Source organism: Aotus nancymaae, unplaced genomic scaffold (assembly GCF_030222135.1).
Source record: "Aotus nancymaae isolate 86718 unplaced genomic scaffold, 86718_ANA_hifiasm-v0.15.2.pri h1tg000064l_1, whole genome shotgun sequence".
Taxonomy (NCBI): domain Eukaryota; kingdom Metazoa; phylum Chordata; class Mammalia; order Primates; family Aotidae; genus Aotus; species Aotus nancymaae.
In genome coordinates, this window is record NW_026988479.1 from 15840138 (window position 1) to 15858301 (window position 18164).

At 41.8% G+C, this 18164-nt stretch overlaps 2 protein-coding genes and 1 pseudogene across 2 annotated transcripts in view; 2 read left to right on the plus strand and 1 right to left on the minus strand.

The window, feature by feature from the left end:
* The window catches only part of LOC105726972 (protocadherin alpha-9), a 137264-nt gene that overhangs the window by 14915 nt on the left and 104185 nt on the right, over positions 1-18164 (plus strand).
* Positions 297-3015, minus strand: LOC135270616 (uncharacterized; annotated as a pseudogene).
* Positions 6640-18164, plus strand: part of LOC135268088 (protocadherin alpha-12-like) — a 150231-nt gene continuing 138706 nt past the window's right edge. Inside the window, 3 exon segments of the mRNA XM_064366267.1 lie at positions 6640-9195; positions 13421-13539; positions 13541-15923. Of these exon segments, the coding sequence (XP_064222337.1) occupies positions 6805-9195; positions 13421-13539; positions 13541-15923 (4893 nt within the window). The 5' untranslated portion in view covers positions 6640-6804.

Below are 18164 nucleotides of genomic sequence, written 5' to 3' on the forward strand. Positions count from 1 at the left end.
CGCGGAACGGGGGCTCGTTTTCATTGTTGGCCACGGGCATCGGGTCCGTGCAAGTGGCCGACAGTGAACCATAACACTCTGGCGTTGATGCAGCCCGAGTACATGGTGTTCATGAAAGAGAACAACCCGCCGGGCTGCCATATCTTCACAGTGTTCGCGCGAGACGGGGATGCTCAGGAGAACGCGCTGGTGTCCTACTCGGTGGTGGAGCGGCGGGTGGGCGAGCGCACGCTGTCGAGCTAAGTGTCGGTGCACGCAGAGAGTGGCAAAGTGTACGCGCTGCAGCAGCTGAACCACTAGAAGCTGGAGTTGCTGCAGTTCCAGGGGAGCGCGCGCGACGGGGGCATGCAGCCTCTGGGCAGCAACGTAGCGCTTCAGGTGTTACTGCAGGAATGACAACTTGGTTGGCGCTGCTGGCGCCTTGGGTCGGCTGGCAGCGCTGTGAACAAGCTGTTGCCACATTAGGTGAGTGGAGGCCACGTGGTGGCGAAGGTGCGCGCGGTAGAAGGTTGTCTCATGAGCTGCAGCAGTAGGCTGGCAACACCCGTTCCGCGTGGGGTTGTGCACGGGAGAGATCAGCAAGAGGAGTACGCTGGACGAGGCGAAAGCTATGCGCCACCGCCGGCTGGTGCTGGTAAAGGACCACTGCGAGCCGTCGCTTACTGCCAACGATCAATGTGTTGGTGTCGCTGGCGGAGAGCAGCCGGGCGAGGAAGGCCTCTTTGCGGGCATTGACAGGCATTGGGTTCGGGAGGCTGCGCTAGTGGATGTCAACGTGTACCCGATCATCGCTGTCTGCGCGGTGTCCGGCCTGTTGGTGCTCAGGTTGCTGCTGCACACGCGCTGCGGTGCTTGGCGCCGCCCACCGAGGGCTTGTGCGCGCGGGCAAGCCCAAGCAGGTGTGGTCCAGCGCAGTGGGAAGTGGTCTTACTCGCAATAGAGTAGGCAGATCCTGTGCTCTGGAGAGACGCCGCCCAAGGTCCTCCTGGCTTTTAATTGTAGTGTTCCCCATTTTTCGGGCTTTGGAGATGGATTTCAATAGGAAATTTTTGAGAATGTAAGTACTGTAATCCTGGAAAGTATTTCGTTCCTATTTATGTCCCTCACAGTAACTTTGGTAATGTTCACCAAATTATTGCTTAATTTGATTGCTTTATTTATTTTGTTTTGCTTTTCTTTTGAGATGGTTTATTTAAAGTACATTGGGGCAGGGTGGGGTGGTTCACGCCTATTTGTAATCCCAGTACTTTGGGAGGCCGAGGCGGGCAGATCACTTGAGGTCAGAAGTTGGAGACCAGCCTGGCCAACATGGTGAAACCCCATCTCTACTAAAGATACAAAAAAATTAGCCGGGTGTGTTAATGAGCACCTGTAATCCCAGCTACTGAGGAGGCTGAGGCACGAGAATAGCCTGAACCTGTGAGGGGGAGGTTGCAGTGAGCCAAGATCGGGCCACTGTACTACAGCCTGGGCAACAGAGTGAAACTGTGTCTCAAAGCAAAAAGTGTAGAAGCCTAGCCATCTTCATCACTTTTTACCACAGTCGTCATGAATATTCTTTAGGAATATTCTTCAGTTGGTAAGTATAATGATAATACTAATAATGAAATAGACTGAATGGATGTTTCCTGTAAATGAGAAAGTTAAGTCTTACAGGAAGGATCATGATGAATAATGATCCTTATGAGAAGGTCAAATGTTCTCAATTTTGAAGCAAGTTATTTCTTCCTATTCATTTTCTTACCCTGATTTGTGTCCTCCACTCATTCGTCTTATGTATTCAAAAATACCATGACAATATTTAATTCATAAAATCATAATTATTTGAATTTAAAAGGTTTAAATTTTTATATTTCTATAATCTGTAAATCATCTTTCACAAATGGTGGTGAGCAGGGTTGAGGCAGCTTCATTCACAAACAATTTTGTTTCTTCATGATTGATGGCAGTCTTTTCTGAGATGGTGATTGCAGTGGATGGTGTTTCAGCCTTGCCTTTAAAGGTAATTTTACTTCTGAATTTTTGTCTTCAATCTTCTTATAATTTCATTTTAAGGTCATTTTCTTCACAATCTTCAACTACTTCAGATAGCCAACAATTTTGTTCTCCTTTTTCTTTAATGTCAGTTCTGTTTAATTACCTGTTGAACTGATTTCTGCTGTCCTCCAGTTTAAGATATTGAGCTCTTCTACTATGTTGGGAAGATTTATTTGAGCACTGGTATAATTGTATTTCTTTCATTTTGATACCTGGCTGCATGAAAATATTTTAGGGGAGGAAAATTCACACTTATTTGGGCTTTGAGTGTGGGAGAGTTTTTCTGTACGTGATGAGGTGTGATACCATTGTCTCTGTTCATCAAGCTGCATGGTCTTCAGAATGGCATTCCTGGGCTTGGCAGGGTGGCTCAAGCCTGTAATCCTAGCATTTTGGGAGGCCAAAGCAGGAGGGTTGCTTGAGGCCAGAAGTTTGAGACCAGCCTGGGCAAAATAGTAAGACCCCTATCTCTACCAAAAAACAGTCATTGTTTTTAATAACTTAAGTATAAGAACCATGAAATATTAATAAAGGCACTTCTACTTGACAATTGTGGTGTTAATTATACCTTAGAATGTAATATTATGTCCTCTTGATATATTTGATGCAAATTATTTTTGCCTCCACACCACATTAATATAAATTACTTTCTTTAAAGCGATCCCAGGGAATATGTATTTATAGCTATAAAGATGTATATCAAATTATAGGGAAAATTATTTTGCTCTTTTTGGCTCTAATTACAAATGAGATCCCCTTTAATTCTGTGTAAATAAATAGTATATTTACATAGGGGAGGGTAACCATGTTACAGATAGGGTAAAGTTAATATAAATGCTGAAAAGGAATTAGTGGTTATTTTCTACCTAGAAAAATAACTTCTGAGAGGATGATTTCCATGAAGATAAACATTAAGGGAATCTTCAGAAAAGGGAAAAACCTGTCCTACTTTACCGTGCTGGAATTCTCTTCATCCATAACTATAGAACAAGAGCAAACATTGATCAGTAACTTAGTGATAAAAAATCATCATTGTTTGAGTGTTTTATCAATATATTTGTTAGACATCATGTGAGGGACTTAAATACATTATTTCATTTAATCCTTATAATAATTTGTAAAGTACATATGACTGTTCCAATGTTAAAGATAAAATAAGAGAAGCTAAGATATTTATCTGTTTTACCCAGTGCCAGGGCATGGTAGAGATATTATTCAAATGCATATCTTTCAGACTTCTGATTCATTCTTTTGTTCACTATAATGTAGAACTTTCTCCAGTAAGTCTTTTCTCTGCTCAAACATAGTCTTGGCTAGGAAAATCAAGCACAAGCTGTGTACAAGCGAATCTTCCTTTCTGTTGTGCTTAGAAGAAACTTCATGATTGTCTTCATCATTAATTTTGTACAGTGCATGATTGAGATAACACTAAGTTTTCTATGTTAAGTGATTTTTTTCTTGTAAGAGTTCATGATCATCATTATCATTTGCTTAATCAATGGCATATTGAGATAGATATTTTGGTTATGTAATTGTTAAATAATTAAGAGTTGCCTTATAAGAACTATGTATCTGTTGTTTGGAAGTGATATGGTAAGAATCATTTAACATGTGAGAAAAGTCAGAAAACTGGTTTCCAAGATCCTTCCAGAACACCCAAACTAAATACTGCATACCAAAAATTACATCCTTCTTTCTTTGCTGTGAATAGTGTTTGGGATAAGTATAAATGTTGATATTATTATTTCAGGGACTCTGAACATGGCTAAAGGATTCAAGAAATGTTTACAATATTGCATACTTAAATAACAATTTTAAAGACATAGATTCCCATGAAAATCTTCAAATGTGTGTAGGTCTTTCAGTCTTCCTCAGTCTTATTGTTGGCTGAGAGGCTTGTACCAACTGACAGATGATTTGTGAACAAATAACTGTTTTTACTTGACTAAGCCATGAAACTGCAGAATTAGCATCACTAAGTAAATTTTATAATTTTGTTAATACAGTGGTTGGATAATCTACTTCTAATCCATTGCTTTTGGAGAACCTCCTGGGGTTCTGACAATGGTGTCAAAATTTATTTGTGTGTTTTCGAGAAATCATAGCACTAGGTCTGTTATAGAATATCAGTGGTTAACATGCATTAGTGAGACACTAAACTATACACTCTAATACATATATGACTAACAGGACATACAGGCAGATTATATGTCCTGATTGATAAAGAAAAGGTCAGACATAAAGTTCCTTAATCTTCAGTTGATTTTACAAATTCAGTTAACAATAACTATTGAAATGATTTCTTAGCGTTAGCCTATACCCAGATATTAGGCTGATTCTCAAAGATGAGTTCAAAGACAGCATAACGTCTTCACTAGGGGCTGGTTGAGATGGTGACATCTGGAATATCACAGCCAAAATGCAAAAGATGGGTCATTGATTCATATACTATATCAAACTCTTTTATGACTTGGTATTTGTTTAGTATCACTTTATATATGCACAAAATACTGTATGATTGGAAATTAATACCTAAATTAACATCTTGTTTTAATTCAAATATGTGATATCATCATCTTTCCAGAGTAAACCTTCTCATGCTCATTTCCCTACCTTGGAAGACTCTACATTTCATGTAACATCTTCATCCCCAATTCTCATAGTGAAGTGATTGAAGATCTATTGTTTCTTTTTGTTCAAAATAAATCTGATATGTTTTGAATATCTTGTTGAATATATTGCCATCTGGTCTAATGTTGTATTGTGATTAGAGGTTATTATAATTGATTATTTTACAGTTGCATAATGGAATTAACTGTCATAAAAGTTGACATGTCTCCTTTAATTTTTTAATATAGAATTTTACATTTATCTTAATAAGAGGTCTAGTGTTATGACAACATTGGGAAAAGAGTAAATTTGAAAAAAGCAGAACAGAATCTCAAATTAATAGTTGAATATGTATAAAATATTAGCATACACATGTGATAATTTTTTCATATGCCATTGTAGTATTTTTATATTGGAGATAAACCATCAAAACTATACAACAAAATATTCAAGCTAGAATGATACTTATTCTAAATTACTTTCTACTCTAAAATTTTGTTGCATCTACCTTTTTCCCTCCTAAATCCTAAGGATATATGAAAAGATAAAGAAAATTCAAGCAAATTACAACTTAAGCAATGAAAACTCTCATAAGCAATTCCTGTATTTTACTTAGTATTCTGTGAAATTCCATTTTCACAAACACTAAGGTAATTTACTATTTAGTTGAATTCGTTTGATTAATTTTCTACATTTTAAGCATAATATCAGGCACTTAGAGGAGATATAATTAAAAATAATGTTCCTTGTTTTCCATGAACTTATGATCTCAAACCCAAAATTCTTTCAGCAAGAAACAATTTTCATGAATATAACTAAATTAGATTAAGGAACCAATGTTGGTGACTTGGAAATACCAATGTGGCACAGAGATGTTCACAGTGATTTTATTTACTCTATCGAATGATAATAAAATTTATTTTATAGTTGAAAAGCCTATTTCTGTCATATCATTGACTCCATTACATAAAATACCCAATTTTGATACCTCATATTATGCTACTATGGCTTAATTAGAAATAACATGTGTAAAATAGAAATTCTAGATGAATAGACTTTTCCTTTGTGAATTTTTACAAAAACTAACAAGTTTGAGAATATATTTGTTTTTCTTATAGTCAGAAAACAATTAAATGTAAATAACAATAAAGACCAGAACTATAGAAAATAAATATGAAAAGGCACAGAGATAAGAATAGAGCACGTGGAACATAAAGACTAAAAAGTGCTCCTTTTTTTTTTTTTTTTTCTTTTTTTTTGAGACGGAGTTTCGCTCTTGTTACCCAGGATGGAGTGCAATGGCGCGATCTCGGCTCACCGCAACCTCCGCCTCCTGGGTTCAGGCAATTCTCCTGCCTCAGCCTCCTGAGTAGCTGGGATTACAGGCACGCGCCACTATGCCCAGCTAATTTTTTGTATTTTTAGTAGAGACGGGGTTTCATCACGTTGACCAATATTGGTTTCGATCTCTTGACCTCGTGATCCCCCGCCTCGGCCTCCCAGAGTAAAGAGCTCCTTTTATAAAACTTCAGATTTTTCTTTGAGTTTCCTAGCAACCAAAGTAACAAGGGAGACTGAAAGTAAAACAATTCAAATTTGATAATATTTTTATATGAGGAACAACACTTTTAGGAAATGTTTGGCCCTAGTTTTTCAGGAGGGCACCTTAACAACTGAATTCTCTCTCTCTCTCTCTCTCTCTCTGTATATGTATTTTAGATAAGCAAAAGAATAATTTTATAATGCTAAGTCAAACATAGACACAATAATTTAAATTTGATGTTAATCAAGAAATAAAATGCCTTTTCTATATATATTTTGTTTCACTATGACTTATAATCTGAATATTCCACAAATAAGCACTTTGGAAAACCTTAGGGGAAAAAACCAAAAACATGAAATTCTATGGTGGTAATGTAGTGCACAGTACTCACAATTTTAGGCGCAAGGTGTCGCTCTTTACTTGGTGAAAAGTTCATTCAAAGGTTGGTCTGAACAGTCAGGCACTCCCATACAAAGGGACTCCATCATACCGGATGCCACCGTTAAAGGATTCTTTGAAACTTCTCAAGAATTCAGAGAGATTTTTAACCTGAAACTGAAGAATCTGGCACTGTAAGTGTAAAGAAGTTATTTTGGAAGCCAATTTCGTATGCAATGTTTAGTTTTCAGAGAAGGGAATTGGGCACCCCACAACTACTGCTCTGGCTTCTCCTACTCGAATTCTGGGAGGTGGGGAGCGGTCAGCTCCACTACTCGGTGCTCGAGGAAGCCAAACACGGCACCTTCGTGGGCCGCATCGCGCAGGACCTGGGGCTGGAGCTGGCGGAGCTGGTGCCGCGCCTGTTCCGGGTGGCGTCCAAAACACACGGGGACCTTCTGGAGGTTAATCTGCAGAATGGCATTTTGTTTGTGAATTCTCGGATCGATCGGGAGGCGCTGTGCGGGCAGAGCGCGAAGTGCAGCATCCACCTGGAGGTGATCGTGGACAGGCCGCTGCAAGTTTTCCATGTGGACGTGGAGGTGAAGGACATTAACGACAACCCGCCGGTGTTCTCTCTCAGAGAACAAAGGCTGCGGATTGCGGAATCTAAGCAATCGGACTCGCGTTTTCCACTAGAGGGAGCTTCTGATGCTGATATTGAAGAGAATGCTCTATTGACCTATAGGCTAAGTCAAAATGAGTATTTTTCTTTAGACTCATCAACAAATAGTAAGCAAATTAAAAGATTGTCACTTATTTTAAAGAAGTCTCTAGATAGAGAGAAAACTCCGGAACTTAATTTGCTGCTAACGGCTACAGACGGGGGGAAACCAGAGCTTACTGGCATCGTTCAGCTGTTAGTCCAAGTCTTGGACGTTAATGACAATGATCCAGAGTTTGATCAATCAGAATACAAGGTGAGTCTTATGGAAAACGCTGCTAAAGAGACTCTTGTGATAAAATTAAACGCCACAGACAGAGACGAAGGAGTCAACGGAGAGGTAACATACTCCTTAACGTCAATTAAGCCCAATGGAAGACCCTTATTTACGCTAGATCAAAATAATGGAGAAGTGAGGGTCAATGGAACTTTAGATTATGAAGAAAACAAATTTTATAAAATTGAAGTACAGGCTACAGATAAGGGGACTCCCCCAATGGCAGGTCACTGTACAGTCTGGGTAGATATCTTAGACACCAACGATAACTTTCCTGAAGTCACCGTGACTTCCTTGTCCCTCCCAATACGAGAGGACACTCAGCCCAGCACGGTCATTGCCCTGATCAGCGTGTCTGACCGTGACTCAGGTGTCAACGGACAGGTGACCTGCTCGCTGACGCCCCAGGTCCCCTTCAAGCTGGTGTCCACCTTCAAGAATTACTACTCATTGGTGCTGGACAGCGCCCTGGACCGAGAGACAGTGTCGGCCTATGAGCTGGTAGTGACCGCGCAGGATGGAGGCTCGCCTTCGCTGTGGGCCACGGCCAGCGTGTCCGTGGAGGTGGCCGACGTGAACGACAACGCGCCAGCGTTCGCGCAGCCCGAATACACGGTGTTCGTGAAGGAGAACAACCCGCCGGGCTGCCACATCTTCACGGTATCTGCACGGGACGCGGACGCGCAGGAGAACGCGCTGGTATCCTACTCGCTGGTGGACAGGCGGGTGGGCGATCGCGCGCTGTCGAGCTACGTGTCGGTGCACGCGGAGAGCGGCAAGGTGTACGCGCTGCAGCCGCTGGACCACGAGGAGCTGGAGCTGCTGCAGTTCCAGGTGAGCGCGCGCGACGCGGGCGTGCCGCCTCTGGGCAGCAACGTGACGCTGCAGGTGTTCGTGCTGGACGAGAACGATAACGCGCCGGCGCTGCTGGCGACTCGGGCTGGCAGTGCGGGAGGCACAGTGAGCGAGCTATTACCGCGGTCGGTGGGTGCGGGCCACGTGGTGGCGAAGGTGCGTGCAGTGGATGCTGACTCAGGCTACAACGCGTGGCTTTCATATGAACTGCAGCCGGCGGCTGGCGGCTCGCGCAGCCTGTTCCGCGTGGGGCTGTACACCGGCGAGATCAGCACAACGCGTGTCCTGGACGAGGTGGACTCGCCGCGCCACCGCCTTCTGGTGCTGGTGAAGGACCATGGTGAGCCTGCGCTGATGGCCACCGCTACCGTGCTGGTGTCATTAGTAGAGAGCGGACAGGCGCCAAAGGCCTTGTCGCGGGCATTGGTGGGCCCCGGGAGCCCAGAGGCTGCACTGGTGGATGTCAACGTGTACTTGATCATCGCCATCTGCGTGGTATCTAGCCTGCTGGTGCTCACGCTGTTGCTATACACGGCGCTGCGGTGCTCCGCGATGCCCATTGAGGGCGCGTGCGCTCCCGGCAAGCCCACGCTGGTGTGCTCCAGTGTGGTGGGGAGCTGGTCGCACTCGCAGCAGAGGCGGCACAGGGTGTGCTCTGGGGAGGGCCCACCTAAGACGGACCTCATGGCCTTCAGCCCTAGTCTTCCTCCAGATCTGAATAAAGAGGAGGAAGGGGAAAGACAGGAGGCAGTGTCAAGTCACCCAGGACAGGTGAGTTTTCTACAGATTTCACCTCTCAGGAAGTGTATGTGAAATTATTTAAAATCTATTTTTTTTTCACGGATTTTTAAGGGAAAGTTTTTATGACTAATGAGCATTTTGAATATTGTTTTAGATAACAAATTCTGTTCGTGAAATGCCAAATGCTACACATCTTCAATCTTTTAATCATAAGAATAATCAGGCTTCTTTAACCAATAGATGTTCTGTTTCTTCTATTATTTGGTTAGAACATATTGAAAGAAATAAGATGCAAGAATGAATCTTCTGTAGTCACTTGAATAGAAATAATTACTATTTTCACTAAAGTACCCATGCCACTTCAACTATGACCTTCAATTATGACCATAATAACTATGGATTATTTAAAATTACTCCTTCTTCTCTTTTAGCAGAGTTTTGCCTTGATATTTCCATATTGTTAGAGCAATTGGTGTTTTTTTTTCTAAAGGGAGGAGATCTTCTTATGATGTCCAGATGGCAGTACAGTGGCTATTCACAGGTGACCTGTAGCCTTGAACTTCTAGGCTCAGAGGATTCTCCCACTTCAGTCACCAGAGTAGCTGGGAATGCAGGCATGTGCCACTGCACTTAATCCATTGGCTTTTCTAACTTCAGGCTTGTATCAGACCTAGAATACTCCATTAGGTATGACATGATTTACTTTTCTTTCTTTTATTCCTTTCCTTTCCTTTTCTTTCTTTCGTTTTTCTTTTTTTCTTTTTTTTAGACAGAGTCTCACTCTGTCCCCTAGGCTAGAGTGCAGTGGTCAGATCTCGGCTCACTGCAACCTCGGCCTCCCAACTTCAAGGGACTCTCCTGCCTCAGCCTCCCGAGTAGCAGGGATTACAGGCATGTGCCAACATGCCTGGCTAATTTTTGTACTTTTAGTTACTGGTTTCACCATGTTGGTCAGGCTGATCTCCAACGCCTGACCTCGTGATCCATGTGCCTTGATCTCCCAAAGTGCTAGGATTACAGGCATGAACCACCATGCCTGGCCAGTTTTCTTTCCTCCCTCCCTCCCTCCCTCCTTCCCTCCCTTCCTTCCTTCCTTCCTTCCTTCTTTCCTTTCATTTCTCTCTCTCTCTTTCTTTCTTTCTCAGTGTTAAATATTCATCATAAATTTATTATCTATGAAACAGTCTTTACTTTTCCCTTTATTCCTGTGATAATACTTGTTTTCATATTGTTTGAAGAAAAAAGTTAAGCCTTGCATTCTTACATGCTGCTTTTATGGAAATAATATAACTAAAATTCTTCATGTTCTTGCCAGGCAAAGTGGCTCAGGCCTGTAATCCCAGCTACTTGGGAGGCTGAGGCAGAATTGCTTGAGCCCAAGAGTTGAGGCCTGCCTGGACAACATAGTGAGATCCTATCTCTACAAAAAATTTAAATATTAGCCAGACCTAGTGGTGCATACCTGCAGTCTCAGTTTCTTGGGAGGCTGAGGTGGGAGGATCACTTGAGTCCAGGGGTTCAGAGCTGCAGTGAACTATCATTGTGGGACCCCCAAACTGAAAAAACAAAAAAAAATTTTTGTCCATTTTTGATTTTGTTCCGTGAAAAGGCAAGAGATTTATCGACTATTGCATACTCAAACAAAATGGCCTGATTTATTTTTCCAAAGGAAACTAGGAAGCTTTTCAGATTCATCTAGCAGAGAAAAAATTAAATATATTAATGTGAGTACCTACTGACAATGATCAGTTTCATTCACCTCACATTTTAACTGCTCTTTTAATGCCTTATCTTTAATGTTTTTGAAATTTTCTTTCCGCATGATATAATCCCATCTGAAGATTTGAGCAAAGGTCAATTACTTTTGAGTCATTCTTCATATTTTGTTATTCTTACTACAGGTAGAGTGGTGGAATTACTGACCATTTTGAGAATCACATCTAGCTATTTCCCCCCTTATAGAGGCATAACGTTCAATAATATTGTGCCATTTGGCACAATATTCAAAGAGTTTATGCTGAAGCCCATTCATAGACTTTAGATTGAGAACTTTTGCACCTTAATATTAATTGGCTAAAAACATTCTTTAAGTATTCAAGAGAAGGCAACAAGATAAAAATATAAAATATTTCAGACTCAAAAGTGGTTAAACCATCAAACCACTTATGAAACTTTGTAAATATAATAAATGTGAAGATTAGATAGGACATACATTACTCATCTCCAGATGAAGTTTTTGGAATAACTCAGGATCTTTTAAAGACTTTGCAATGTCTTCAGTACAGGTTAAAAATTTGTAAATTATTATTTTTATATCACATAAATAACCAATGTTTATTTTAGATAATTCAAATTACTTGGACTGATTTCTACAAAGTTGTTTCTTTTGGACTTATTCTTAATTGCCAAGATTGCATTCTATGATATAAAATTATAATTTTAACTTGTTTTCTGGTTTGGTTAAGTATTAAACTAAACCTAGATGTTCCTATTGGCTTAGCAATTTGTTTAAGTTGAAGAGTGTGTGAGAACTACATAACACATTTTTTTTTTCTTTTTTGAGATAGAGTCCTGCTCAGTCACCCATTTTTTAAAATTAAATCTCATGACCAGGTGCAGTGGCTCACCCCTGTAATCCCAGCACTTTGGGAGGCTGAGGCGGGCAGATCACCTGAGGTCGGGAGTTTGAGACAAGCCTGACCAACATGGAGAAACCCTGTCTCTACTAAAAATACAAAATTAGCTGGGCGTGGTGGCATGTGCAGTAATCCCAGTTACTTGGGAGGCTGAGGCAGAAGAATTGCTTGAACCCAGGAGGCAGAGGTTGCGGTGAGCCGAGATCACACCATTGCACTCCAGTCTTGGCAACAAGAGCAAAACTCCATCTCCAAAAAAAAAAGTTCCTTAGCACCTATAGTACATTCACTACTTTGAAAATGAAAAATAGGAAGAAACTTGGTGGCTTGGTGGTAATATTAGAAAATTTAAATAATTAGCCTGATGGCATCAAAATTCAAATAGGTTTTTGATTACTTAAAGTTTTATAGTTGATTTATCTTATACTTTTAGAGCCTTTCTTCATTATTCTTTTCTGGTTTTGCAAAGGTGTCATATTTCAGTTGCCTTTATTATTATATGTAAAAGGAATGAATGGCAACAAATTGGTTTAAAGATTTTGACGTATTACTTACGAAATCTATGTGTACTTGTTCACAATGAGCTGTAGGATCTTATCTGTGTTTTGTTTTCTCTTAAAGTTGATCTTGAATTAGTGAACAAAATCATGAAAGGTCTTTTGAGTCCCCCTGGCATCACAGTCACCATTCTGATTTTCTGAAGAGAAGCATATCTTAACTACTAAATGACCTGTAGGGAAAGATTTAGAGAAAAAGCAAAAGGTTGATATCAACTTCTTAGTCTCTTGACTTTAGTCAAAGAGATTAGGCTCCAAAACACTTTGAGAGATCTTTCTCATATTCGTGCTCCATTGTTACTTTGGGATAGTGTGAAATTTGGAGGCTTCAACTAAATATTTCAGATGAAAGTGCTTTACATTTGCTAGAGTAAAACTTTCCAGAATCTATTCCTGAGCTTTGTTTTAGCATGTAATGGAAATGAGAGCAGTTATGTGAAAAGTTATCACATTCAAGCATCAAGGAACCAAAAAACAATAACACTCTTCATATTTATGATGAATTCTTTCATCAGATTTATGAATAAGACAATTTATATAAGTGAAATATTGTTTAGTAATAGATATATTTTAGTTTCTTATTCTTTGTTAAATATGAAATTCTTAACTTTTTCTAAAATGTTATGATGGAGTGCTTGTGAAGGTTAAAAGTTACTGAAACAGTGTAATTTGTCAGCTGGATATGGGCAGAGGTGATGTATATTATTCTGTATATTATTTTCCATGGATAGTTTAAATGTGGCTTCTAGCATACTGCATTTGAAAAAATTTATGATACTTTGAAGCAGAAAATATTTTTAAATTACAGTGTAATAAAATTATTGATGTTTTGTTACTAATATCATGTATATTCACTAAATCTGCATTTATAAATTATCCATGAAAAATGTCCCAAAGTCGAAACAGTAGAATTTAGAGTGACCCAGGAGGTGGCTAAAACAAAAAGAACCTCAGAATCTTTCTTGTACTTACATAATCAGTCACAGGATGTCGCTCTACACTCAAAAGGTGAAACAGGAAAATACTTTCTCCGCACCCACATTCCAACCATTCACGGAATAGGATCGACTCCATATTGACCATAATGCTGGAAAAAAATTATTGAATATGTACTTACAGAAAAGGGTGACTGCTCATAGAATACCTCAGGCGAGCGATCCTTTAAAACTGATTGTCCCAACTCAGGGCCTCATTTTCTGCAATGATTATCTGGCCAAGAGGCCCGGGATCCCAGCCTCTGCTGTTCTCGCTTTTGCTCCTCGCAGCCTGGGAGATGGGGAGCGGTCAGCTCCACTACACCGTACCGGAGGAGGCCAAACACGGCACTTTCGTTGGCCGCATCGCGCAGGACCTGGGGCTGGAGCTGGCGGAGCTGGTGCCGCGCCTGTTCCGGGTAGCGTCCAAAACACACGGGGACCTTCTAGAGGTAAATCTACAGAATGGCATTTTGTTTGTGAATTCTCGGATCGATCGCGAGGAACTGTGCGGGCGGAGCGCGGAGTGTAGCATCCACCTGGAGGTGATCGTGAACAGGCCGCTACAGGTTTTCCATGTGGACGTGGAGGTGAAGGACATTAACGACAATCCGCCGGTGTTTAGAGAAAGGGAACAAAAGGTACCTGTTTCTGAATCTGCGCCTCTGGACTCTCATTTTCCTCTAGAGGGCGCTTCTGATGCGGATATCGGCGTAAACTCTCTTTTGACTTATACGTTAAGTCTAAATGAGCATTTTGAGCTTAAAATAAAAACAAAAAAAGATAAAAGTATATTGCCTGAATTAGTTCTTCGCAAGTTATTGGACAGAGAGCAAACGCCAAAGCTCAATTTATTGCTGATGGTAATCGATGGCGGTAAACCAGCGCTAACAGGGTCTGTTCAGATTCAAATAACCGTCCTGGATGTGAATGACAATGGTCCGGCGTTTGATAAGCCCAGCTACAAAGTAGTTTTGTCTGAAAATGTCCAAAACGACACGAGAGTGATCCAACTAAACGCTTCCGATCCAGACGAAGGACTGAATGCAGAAATTTCCTATGGGATCAAAATGATTTTGCCAGTGAGTGAGAAATGTGTGTTTTCAATAAATCCAGACACAGGTGAAATTAAAATTTATGGTGAACTGGATTTTGAAGAGAATAATGCCTATGAAATTCAGGTTAACGCCATTGATAAAGGGATTCCTTCCATGGCAGGTCACAGCATGGTCGTGGTGGAAGTTCTGGACGTGAATGACAATGTCCCTGAAGTAGTGGTTACTTCATTGTCGCTCCCTGTGCAAGAGGATGCTCAGGTGGGTACCGTCATCGCCCTGATCAGCGTGTCGGATCGTGACTCTGGAGCCAATGGACAGGTCATCTGCTCACTGACACCTCATGTCCCCTTCAAGCTGGTGTCCACCTACAAGAATTACTACTCGTTGGTGCTGGACAGCGCCCTGGACCGAGAGACCCTCTCGGTCTATGAGCTGGTGGTGACTGCGAGGGATGGGGGCTCCCCTTCGCTGTGGGCCACGGCCAGCGTGTCCGTGGAGGTGGCCGACGTGAACGACAACGCGCCGGCGTTTGCGCAGTCCGAGTACACGGTGTTCGTGAAGGAGAACAACCCGCCGGGATGCCACATCTTCACTGTGTTGGCGCAGGACGCGGACGCGCAAGAGAATGCGCTGGTGTCCTACTCGCTGGTGGAGCGGCGGGTGGGCGATCGCGCTCTGTCGAGCTACGTGTCGGTGCACGCGGAGAGCGGCAAGGTGTACGCGCTGCAACCGCTGGACCACGAGGAGTTGGAGCTGCTGCAGTTCCAGGTGAGCGCGCGCGACGCGGGGGTGCCGCCTCTGGGCAGCAACGTGACACTGCAGGTGTTCGTGCTGGACGAGAACGACAACGCGCCAGCGCTGTTGGCAACTCGGGCTGGCATCGCGGGAGGTGCGGTGAGCGAGCTGGTACCGCGGTCTGTGGGTGCAGGCCACGTGGTGGCGAAGGTGCGCGCGGTGGATGCTGACTCTGGCTATAACGCTTGGCTGTCCTACGAGTTGCAACCTGCGGCGGTTGGCGCTCGCATCCCGTTCCGCGTGGGGCTGTACACGGGCGAGATCAGCACGACACGCATCCTGGACGAGGCGGACACTCCGCGCCACCGCCTGCTGGTGCTGGTGAAGGACCATGGCGAGCCCGCGCTGACGACCACCGCCACTGTGCTAGTGTCGCTGGTGGAGAACGGCCAGGCTCCAAAGGCGTCGTTGAGAGCCTCGGTGGGCGCTGTGGGTCCCGAAATGGCGCTGCTGGATGTCAACGTGTACCTGATCATCGCCATCTGTGCGGTGTCCAGCCTGTTGGTGCTCACACTGCTGCTGTACACGGCGCTGCGGTGCTCTGCGCCTCCTACTGTGAGCGGGTGCGTCTCGGGCAAGCCCACACTGGTTTGCTCCAGCGCCGTGGGGGGTTGGTCTTACTCGCAGCAGAGGAGGCAGAAGGTGTGCTCTGGAGAGGGCCCGCCCAAGACAGACCTCATGGCCTTCAGTCCAAGCCTTCAGCTGTCTCGAGAAGATTGTTTAAGTCCTCCCAGTGAAGTAAGTTATATTATTTAGATATATTTGTTTCCCTGAAGAACTTCCATTTAGGTTATTACTACATTCTCTTATTTTTCTTACGATTTTATCCTTTAAACTATTGCATGTCTCATTTTGTGGTCATTCTTACTCATTTTGAACTTTTATGTATCTGTGTAATATTAATGAAGGAAATATAGAGATATAATGGAGGCCATGGAGAACCACACTTAAAATTTTTCTTTTTCTATAATCTTTTCTATTATATGACTGGTTAACCTTGAAAAATAATAGTATATTAGATTTAAAACTGGCCAGATGTTTGATAACTTTAAAATTTATTTTAATTTGTTCATAAGTTCAAGATTACAGATAAGTTGCAAGAATGGTAGAAAGAGTCACCAGATACCATTAATGGCTTAACTCTTCCTCATGTGCTTTGGCTTTTAAAATAGCCTTCTTGATCACCATTCTAATTTCAGTATAATCTAGATATTTTCACATTATATTCCAGGTATTATCACAATAATATAAATAATATGTCTGACATACGATGAATGATTTTCTTCATTGCTCACGCAATACCTTCTTTATTTCAAGTGGGAATAGCTACTGTACTGCTCTTATTTACATGAAATATAATAAAATCATTTCTCAATTTTAAAATATTTGACCATCTGTACCATACAGTACAGTTGGTACCAACCATGGCTCAAACCCAGTTTTGGATGATCCCAAACGTATCATGGTATGCCACTGTACTGTGCCTATTATTAAGTGAATCTTCTTGTGTGCATTTTACATATTTTAACTTTCTATTTCTATAAAAATATCCAGAGGCTTCTCTTTAACCAGGAAATAAAGTCTTACATACCCGAACCTGGTTGTGAAGGCATTAAAACTTCCAGGCTTATATCTGCTTTCTTACATATCTTTATTTTAGGATCTGGAATATAGTACATGTTCAATCACTTTTTTTAAAAAAATGCCATGTTGCACAGGCTGGACTTGAACTTCTGGGCTCAAGTGATCCTCCGGCTTCAGCCTTCCAAGTAGCTGGGACTACAGGCAGGCTCCACCTCTCTCAGCTTCAATCAATAATTTTAAATAAATACATGGTATTGAAATGTATCACCTGGGCAATCCCCTCTACCTTTGAAATGGGAGTAAGCCCTAGAAATCAGATGTTTTATTGAAAAGTGTCTTGAAAGATAGATAACATTTTACCAAGAAAGTATTAGAGATGAAGAGATAAGCATGAACAACTGCACAGTTTATGATGGTAAATGAAGGTGGTACTTGAGGGATTAGAGCAGGGGAGATTCTGAAGGCAGGAAAACTATTTCTTTTATAATAAATTAGGTAGCAAGTAATGGAGACTTAAATTGTGGTAGTAGAAATGAATTGAAAAAGACATATACAAGAGGCATTGGCAAAGTAGAAGCAGCTGGATAATGACAAATTCAATACAAATGATAAGAGATAAACAAAAGTGGAAGGTGACTCTCACTTTTTTAGTTTGTTCAACTGAGAAGATGAGATTGCCATTAACCAAGTTGCAGGACAGAGCTAGATAAACAGTTTGTGTGTATTTGAGCAGGCAGGGAATGGAGATGAACATTTAAGAAAATGTTACTTTGAGGTCCTAGGAGAATACCATTGTGACTGGAAATATGGGTCTAGATCTCAGAAGAGATTATTGACATACATTTTGGGAATACTCATTTAGGGAAAAAATAAATTCATGAAATAATAAAATTGCCAAGGCAGACACTGAAAAATGAAAAGCAATGTGTTCAGGTACTTAAGAGGGTAAGTGTGTCACTTCCTATGGCTGCTATAACAAATGACCACAAACTGGGTACTATAAAACAACAACAAAAAAATTATTCTCTCACAGTGTTGGAGACCAGAAGTCCAAGTCAAGGTGTGGTCAGAGTTGTACTCTCTTTGGAGGCCCCAGGGAAGAAACGGGTTTTTGTTTCTTCCAGCCAGTTTCTGATGGCTGCTGGTGTTCCTTGGCTTGTGGCTGCACCACTGCAATCTCAGCCTTCTCAGCCTTCATGGTCACATTGCCCCCTCCTCTCCATGTCTCTCTCTATGTGTTGGTTTTACAAAGGTACATGTGACTGTATTTAGGACCCATCTGGATAATTCAGGATAAACTCCTTTCAAGATCCTCAACTTAATCACATCATTCATCATATAAAGTAAAATCCACAGGTTCCAGGGATTAAGATGTGTGCATAACTTTTTGGGAAC